Source organism: Topomyia yanbarensis, chromosome 2 (genome assembly GCF_030247195.1).
Source record: "Topomyia yanbarensis strain Yona2022 chromosome 2, ASM3024719v1, whole genome shotgun sequence".
Lineage (NCBI taxonomy): Eukaryota > Metazoa > Arthropoda > Insecta > Diptera > Culicidae > Topomyia > Topomyia yanbarensis.
The window spans coordinates 255903072-255912481 of NC_080671.1; the positions used below are offsets into that span (position 1 = coordinate 255903072).

A 9410-nucleotide genomic window follows, 5' to 3' on the forward strand; every position below is an offset into this window, starting at 1 on the left:
CTAGTTAGAGGTAGTCTCGAATTCCACTTCTCCTGCCAATGGGAGCGGGCAGATTTTCGATACCGCTCGTTTAAATATCCCGGACGAAGTGCGAAGTGTGACCACACGTGTTACATTATCCTTGCCAGGTTGAATCTCCAAAACCCTAGCAATAGGCCATAGTAATGGTGGTGACGATTCGTCCTGCATAAGCACAGCACTGGGAGTAGGTTCCGGGTTGGCTAAAGTTTGCTGCAGCAACTGTCGCAAATATTCGGTACGCCACCTATGCCAAAAGTGCTGTACTTTCTCTTGAATGCGTTGGTATCGATCGAGTCTGTTCGTAGGGATAGCACGGACGTCAACATCTGGGAGAGCTTGCAAAGAAGTACCAACCAGAAAATGCGCTGGTGTGAGAGCCGAGAGATCGGTAGGATCTTCAGTGAGTGGAGCAAGCGGTCGGGAATTCATACATGCCTCAATTTGAGTGAGGACGGTAATCATGTCCTCATAAGTAAGAGAAGCGGTACCAACTTGACGTAATAAATGTTTCTTTGCAACCTTAACAGCAGCCTCCCAAAGTCCACCGAAGTTGGGGGCCTTTGGGGGAATCAAATGCCATTGGATTTCATTTTTGGCGAGGGTGGAAGCAATTTGATCAGCATCTGGACCGGGTTGGAGCATTTTATAGAGTCGATGGAGCTCATTAGCAGCACCAACAAAATTTTTAGCATTATCCGAGTATATATGTTCAGGTTTTCCTCGCCTTGATATAAACCGGCGTACAGCAGAAATAAAAGCCGCAGTTGATAAATCTCCGACGAGTTCTATATGCACCGCCTTAGTGCTGAAGCACACGAATATAGCTATGTAGGCTTTAATTAGCGTGCACTTTCGTTGCAGGGATTTGATGTAAACTGGTCCACAGTAATCTATTCCCACATGGGAAAACGGTCGGCTTGGAGTGACACGAGCGCTAGGGAGCTGTCCAACAGGTTGTTGTATGGGGCGAGGATTTAAACGAGCACAGCGGAAGCATTTTCGTAGTACACTTCGTACAGCACGTTGACCCTGCAAAGGCCAGAATTTATCTCGAATGACGGCGAGAGTGAGACTTATTCCTCCATGAAGAACAGTTTGATGATAAAAAGCGATAAGACATTTTGTGAACGGGTGAAATCCAGGTAACACCATCGGATGTTTGACCGAGTATCGCTCTTTGGATAACCTTAGCCGACCACCAACACGAATCACACCATCGGCATCCAAAAACGGGTTTAGGAGCTTTAAACTGGATTGTTTGGATACTGAGACTCCATTCTTCAGCAGTTGTAAATCGTAAGCGAACATGTTCGCTTGAACCATTTTTACCAAAGCTTTTCTTGCCGCGTTTAGTTCATTCACAGATAATACGCTGTCATAAATTCTACCGTTTTTACGTTGGGCATTGTAGATAAAACGGAGGCAGTAGGCCACCACCGACACAAGCTTGTTGTACGAAGAAAATCTGGTGAACAGTGGATTGATTATTGGAGCGGTTTGAATGGAAAGAACAATAGGTCTACGTTCTAGCTCTTCATCAACTGCCACATCATTTGCAATTTGAAACGGCCATTCTAGCATATCTCCTGCTAACCACTTGGCACCGTGAAACCATAGCATATTTTCTACAAGTGCCTCTGCTGACAATCCTCTAGATGCTAAATCTGCAGGATTCTCTGCCCCTGCAACGTGCAACCATTTTGAACCGTGTGTGATGGATTGGATTTCAGAGGTCCGATTTGCCACAAATGTTTTCCAAGCATGAGGAGGTGATTTTAACCACTGCAACACCACGGTTGAATCTGACCAGAAATATGAAGATTTTATGGGTATATTCAACGCTGATTGGACCTTTTCGTATAGGCGGGCGCCCAATAATGCTGCACATAACTCAAGCCTCGGAAGAGTAATGCGTTTTAATGGTGCTACTCGGGATTTAGCTGCCAGGAGATTAACATCTACGGATCCATCTTCAGATATTGACCGGACGTAAACACAGGCTCCATAAGCAGCTTCCGATGCGTCAGCAAAGGTATGCAGTTCCGAAGTCATGAGAGAGGTTCCAAAAGCACACCGCCTAATACATAACATGGAAAGTTTTGGTAGCTGACGACAAAATCTCTCCCATTTATGTTCGATTTCAATTGGAACTGGTGCGTCCCAATCCAAAGAAAGTGTCCAGAGCTGTTGCATTAAAATTTTGGCCTCAATAACAACCGGCGCCATTAGTCCAAGTGGATCGTACAGTTGGGCTATTTTGGAAAGGATATTCCGTTTGGTTGCCGTTTGGTTGGAAATGTTCGAGTTAATATCGAAGCGGAAACTATCTTGAGCGGGTTCCCAACAGATTCCTAGGGTTCTGACAGTCTCCTCCGTATCGAAAAACAAGGTAGATTCTGTACCGAGCATCTCGGATGGCATTCCCGCCAATACCGCTGGATAATTGGAACACCATTTGCGTAGCCGAAACCCTCCCTTTTTTAATAATTCCTCTAGTTCAATCCGGAGTTGAATTGCCTGTTCAATCGATTTCTCGCCACTGATTAAATCATCCACGTAAAAATCCTTTCGTATTACTTTACTAGCCAATGGATATTCCTTTCCTTCATCTTCGCACAGCTGATGAAGGGATCGGGTTGCCAGAAAGGATGAGGGTGATAGACCATACGTGACCGTGGTTAGTTCGTACGTTGTGATCGGCTGGCAAGGTGTGAAACGCCAGAGTATACGTTGAAGACATTGGTCTTCGGTGGAAATCAACACCTGGCGGTACATCTTCTCTATGTCTGCCACCAATGCAACGGGATGTTTCCGAAAGCGAAGAATGATGCTCAGAAGGTCATCCTGAATAACTGGACCAACAAGAAGGGCGTCATTAATGGATAGCCCGCTGCTGGTCTTTGCTGATCCATCAAAAACAACCCTTGTTTTTGTAGTGGTACTGTTTTCTTTGAATACTGGGTGGTGAGGGAGATAGCACACAGTTTTCTGGTCATGGACTGCTTCATGGACTGGCTGCATGTGGCCTAAAGTCAGGTACTCTTCCATGAATGAATTGTATTGTAATCTAAGGTTATGATTATTGATTAATTTTCTCTCCAACGATTCAAACCGACGTAGTGCTCGTGATTTGGATTCACCTATCTTCCGTTTAAATTCACCATTCTTTGGAAGTCTTACGACATATCTTCCTTCATCATTTCTGACTGTGCTCTCTTTATAGTACTCTTCGCAGTGACGTTCTTCCACAGAATAGCTATCGTTCCGCAAATCCTCAATTTTCCAAAATTTCTCCATCGCTATATCAAGGGAAGCTAGGGTGGTAGCATGACACATCAAATTCGATCCTGTCGAACCCAGTTCTGCTCTTCCGGATACCAACCAACCAAATTCGCTTTCAACCAGCGTAGGAAGAGATAAACTAAGATGAATACGTCCGTTTTTAATAAATTCGTAATAATGCGCTGCTCCGATTATCAGATCTACGTCTCGACTTATATAAAAGTCTGGGTCTGCCAATTGCACTTGTCGAGGAATATTCCAGTTCGATATTGACACGGTTGTACTAGGAAGCTGTCCGGTGACCTTATTTACTACCAAAAATTCAATCGGTATTGAGAAATGGTTCAGTCGAGAACGAACATGAGTTGTTACGGCGCGCTTTACCCGGGTGGATGATTTATCCACACCACATATTTCGATGTCAACTTTTCGGGTGTTCAGGCAGAGGGTTTGGCGCAACTTATCACTCATCAAATTAGCTTGAGAAGCACAATCCAGCAGCGCTCTTGCTAGATGCTCACGTCCACTAGCATCGACTACAATTAATACTACAGTAGATAGGAATATGTTTGCGCTTCTGGTAGTAGCATTCGTGGAGAAGGGAACAGTTTGGCTTCCTGAATTTCTTTGTACTGTACAATTTGTTGAAAGGACATTTGACGCAAAGGTTGTTTGGGGCGTCGAAAAAAAGGAAGTCTGGTTTGTTTGATTGTCGTCTGGGTTGAAGGACTCAAATCCAGGATGAAGAAGAGTATGATGTCGTCTATTACATACTCGACATGAGTATTTTGATTGACAAGCACGCACGAAATGATCATTCCGGAAACAATTACTACAAATTTTATTTATATTGACGAGATCCAATCTCTCCTCTACAGACATACCTTCAAAAACAGTGCATTTTACCAAAGGGTGATTCTGTTTGCATGCAACACAATTTGGAAATGTTCTCTCAGTAGTGGCATGGGATACCAGTTTGAATGGAGTTGTTTTCTTGTAAGTTAGCATGTTTCTATCCGATTGGGGTTGAGAAGGTTGATGACAGTTAACTGAAAGGGACTCCAAAATGCGGGTTCTTCGTTGCAAGAATTCGCATAGCTTGTCATAATTTGGGTCCTCCAATGTAGCTGCGAAATCCTCCCAAGCTATGAGCGAGTTGTCATCTAAACGAGATATAATCATCTCAACTAATAGAGAACTCCATTCCTTTGTAGGTTCGCCCAGTTGCTCGAGAACTTTTGTGTGACGCTGAAAATCGTCCACGATGGAATGAATGGACGCTGCCGATTCCTTTTTGATGCGAGGGTATTCCAGAAGCGCTTGAATATGCTTCTTTCGCAATAAATATTTGTTAGAGTAACGGTTGAGAAGAATTTCCCACGCAACTGCGTAGTTATTTGTGGTAATGGTCAGAGTTTCAATAAGACGCGCAGCCTCGCCACTCAGTGATGCTCGCAGATAGTGAAATTTCTGCACCGATGTCAGTTCAATCGATGTGTGGATCAATGCGAGGAATGTGTCATGAAAGCTCAGCCAGTCGTTATAGTTTCCATCGAATTCCGGTAGTTTAATTGTTGGTAATTTTATCCCAGCCAAAGGCGATGATAAGCCCTGTTGGTGAGTTGATGCTTGTTGATCTCGGACGATAGCGGTCGTCGGAGGAGGGAGTTTGCTCATGAGACCCGCTTTGACCCGAAAATATTGCTCTTCAAATTTTGCTCGCACAGTGAAGTTGACCTTCGCGAACTCATCGGAATCCTCAAAGGCTTCATACTCTCCCTGAATCGTCTCGAACCGTTCCATATAATGCTCCAACCGTTCCAATCTGAGTGGTACTTCTCCAGCATCCCGCGCAGGTTGGTAGTTTTGCAAAAATTCTTCAATCCGATCTACTGAGGCAGTTATATTCCTCCGTTTAAGCTCCTTCTGCTTCATTTTCTTCTCCGCTTTCTCGGACATGGTGATAGCGTTGATGAATGGGTGGTTGTTGATCCACTGATCGTTCGATACTGGAAATCAAAAGGGATCCGGAAGCACCGAAAAACTGGGATAATATTATTGGAATGGTACTCACCTGGTACCAATTCGCAACAGGCCTTGTAATTATAAAATTCCTTGGATCGAAGTTATGGCGACACGTGCAGTGATAGCAAATCGATTATAACACTCGGTAAGCAACGTCCTTGGGTTGAGGTTATGGTCGTCACGTGTACGAAAGGGAATCGATTCGGAACCGATGTGCCTGAATCCTGGTCACGGCACCAATGTTGTGGGTGGGATTTCAGACGGGACTATAGGTTTCGATTCCCTTACCTTCAGTTGTTCTGGTCCTTCTGCTCTACAAGGCTAGTCACAGCACAGCATCTCCAGCCGTCATGAGATTCCTGATAATGGACTTGCTTAACGCACTTTATCTATTTTGGCGCACAAGCGCCAGTTGGAATTAAAAACCGTTTTCTTCACTCGAGCAACGTAAACGATCGAGATTGCCGAGATACAACAAAATGCAATAACGGAATGGAGAGATAAAATAAAGCACTACTTTCCTTGATCACTATGTCCGGAAGAAGCTTTGGTCTTTTTTAACTGTCACTCGTACGTAACGAACTTGGCAAGAAGTATAAAAGCGGTACCAACAAAGAGGCATAACGTATAGGGTTGCCACGTTAAATAGTACAGGACGTATTCAATTTCGTTCACTTATAACACATGTATTTAGACATTCATGCAAATAACTTGGTTCACGGATTTAGGAAGGTGTTAGCTCAATTGACTTTCCGATGACCCATTTCGTGTACAGAGCCAGACATGTTCCGAGGTCATCATTCCATCAACTAGCCCCGCCTTACTGTAATGTTTGTATCAATTGGATTGTAACATTACAGTAAAACTTTCGATTCCATTTAAGCAGGAAATCGACGCGTATTTAGTATATTGGTTCAATTTGTATATATATATATATATATATATATATATATATATATATATATATATATATATATATATATATATATATATATATATATATATATATATATATATATATATATATATATATATATATATATATATATATATATATATATATATATATATATATATATATATATATATATATAAATATATATATATATATATATATATATATATATATATAAATATATATATATATATATATATATATATATATATATATATATATATATATATATATATATATATATATATATATATATATATATATACAAATTGAACCAATATACTAAATACGCGTCGATTTCCTGCTTAAATGGAATCGAAAGTTTTACTGTAATGTTACAATCCAATTGATACAAACATTACAGTAAGGCGGGGCTAGTTGATGGAATGATGACCTCGGAACATGTCTGGCTCTGTACACGAAATGGGTCATCGGAAAGTGAATTGAGCTAACACCTTCCTAAATCCGTGAACCAAGTTATTTGCATGAATGTCTAAATACAAGCAAACATCTTTTTTCTGTAAATCACTACCAGCTAGTGGGAGATAGAAAGGTTAACACACACACACACAAATGTTACAATTGTGTCATTTTTATTCGTTCACACTAAGATAATTCCTTAAAATTACGTGAATTCTTACCACTATTTTTCACAGTGTATATCTATGTAAAAACTGACACTTGTTTTGAAAATTAATGTTAGATTTTTGTTACAAATGCTGGAATTTCTGCACTTATCCCAACAGTAATAACAGTGAGATACTTTACCTAACCATTGATTAATTATAACTGTAAAATCAAGATATTTGATTCCCTATTTTCATATATTTAGATATGTATTAATTTCCAACCACTTCCCCTAGAATATTCCGCATTTATTAAAATGGTTGATATGACTATTTATGACTACAAGTGATATGGGTTTATGAAAACGAGTAATTTGGTGTCCATATCGGTAGTATTTAGTTCATTTTAGATTATGGTCACTTCGCTCCAAGCTTCAGAAGCTGATAGGAGTAGGGGAAAGATGGTAACAGTGGAACTATAAAAACGTATTGTTTTCATAGTTCCACTGTTACCCTCTTTCCCCTAAACAATTAGAACAAATGCATATTCCCTGGCTATAAATGACCTAGAACTATTAAACTGACAATTGTGATCACTGTTGTCAATTCAGGTAAAAATCTTGATTATTATTATTTGTTCAGGAACGTTAATTTGATAAATTGTCATAAGACTAGAAGTTCATCATCGAGGAGAGTTGAAACAAGTTGTTTCAACTCTCCTAGGTCGAGAAGGAAGGCTTGATCCACAATTTACAATTTATACATCGCAAAGATAAAAAGAAACGCATACAATTCATAAATGTTAACGCTTAGACTACATAATAGTAATATTTTCATGATCGAACATCACTTAATATCCTATTTATACCAATTTGAAGAAAATAACGAAAACTTACTTTTGCCCTCATTTTTTGTACAGTGTTTACCGTAAATACACAACCACTTATATAACGTAGTTGGCGTGTATTGGAGGATTTGTGGGCACGATATAAATAAAACAAATGCATTATTGTTTTATCCCTAATGGTACTGTTTCACCAATAATGGGAACTGTTTCAACTCTCCTCTGTTTCAAATCACCTCGGTTTCCTCTAGTAAAGCTCCGGAATTGGCGGTTACAAAATGATGTAATCTTGACCTTAAATTACATGTTTGCGAACATTTATTTTGCCTATTCATATAATTAGTAACACAACAAAAATTAAAGCTCATCAAAATTGATCAGAACCTGCTAGAGTCGAACAAAAAACGCCATTTTTCATAAGTTTTACTCTACTTTCGGAAAGTGTTATCCTCGTTATGATATGATTCATATGATACAATGTCAATATGGTAGGAAATCTGAGGATTATGATTGATTTCAGAACTCTGGAATTGGAATGTTTTCAAGCAGGTATTTGATATTTATGTGATCAGACAACTGTTATATCAAGACCAATAGATCAGTTACAGGTCAGGATTCCATTCCCAGAACTTTTCAAAAGTCCTCATGATGTTTAAAACGACAGGTTATCAATGTACTGATTTGATAATTATTATTGTAATATTGCATGAAGTCAATCAGCATCAATGAATTATTCTCATCAATCCAATACAGTCGTGATTCGCTGGTTGGGCACTTTTTAACTGGACCGCTTTTTAGTTGGACCTCCGCTAGTTGGACCATTGTCCAACTAAAAAGCATCTAAGTGTCAAAATTTTATGTCGAATTTACTTTGACAATCAATCTGACAATTATTAGAGATGTGAATAGATGCAATTACACTACTAACGTCTTCTTTGGAGAGTTTTTGACATCGGACAGTCGGTCCAACTAACGAATTAAATTCGTTAGTTGGACAGAGGTGTGGCCCAACCAGCGAATCACGACTGTAGACCTTTCTCTTCTTCTTCTTCCAATTCTGTTTATTTTCCGTCGGCCTATTTCCGCTACGAGGCCAAACACCGACGCCAGAGAGGTGACACTCCCACTATCTGGATTGGATATCGACCCATCAACTCATGGACCGGGGACCAACGGCTTTACTTCCCTTCCGAAGGAAGGCGTGACCTCAGATTTTTCTCACCTCTGAAAAATCTCAACGACCTCGACTGGGATTGAACCCAGACCAACTGGGGTGGGTGGCGGTCACGCTTACCACCCAACCATCGGCGCCGTCGTAGACCTTTCTCGTCAGACCTGACCCCCAATTTTCTTATTTTTTATCGATAGTTTTCATATTTTTATAAACATTTCCGTTCAAGTGAGGCTTTTAGGAAATTCCTGGATTTTTCAAGAAATTTTAAATATTGCAAATTGCAAGAATGTTGAATATTTTTTTCACCAATGTAAGAATGGTGAGTCGCAAAATATGCGTTTCGACAGCATTGTTCAGTATATTTTGTATTATTTTTTCGGGAACACTGCAAATGAAGTGGTGAATCGCGATACTACATTCATTCATAACTGAGTAAACTTCGCTCTGTCAAATTTGACTTTTTGTAAACAAAGTCTGCATGAAAATGTTTAACCTTACTTTTCTGACAGTTTCGGAGAGCTTGTTTCCTTGGACTGATTCCAC

At 40.1% G+C, this 9410-nt stretch overlaps 1 protein-coding gene across 1 annotated transcript; it reads right to left on the minus strand.

Annotated features, from left to right (window-relative positions):
* LOC131680258 (uncharacterized) lies at positions 1-5262 on the minus strand. The gene is made up of 2 exons (XM_058960976.1): positions 4503-5262; positions 1-2978 (listed from the first exon to the last, which is right to left on the minus strand). Exons 1-2 carry the CDS (start codon positions 5260-5262, stop codon positions 1-3), a joined length of 3738 nt encoding a protein of 1245 aa, XP_058816959.1.
* Positions 5263-9410: the final 4148 nt, after the last annotated feature.

Coding starts and splice junctions, on each gene's coding strand:
- LOC131680258 (XM_058960976.1), bottom strand. CDS start 5,262: ATGTCCGAGAAAGCGGAGAAGAAAATGAAGCAGAAGGAGCTTAAACGG. Junction 2,979..4,502: donor CGAACCTACAAAGGAATGGA/GTTCTCTATTAG, acceptor CTCACCACCCAG/TATTCAAAGAAAACAGTACC.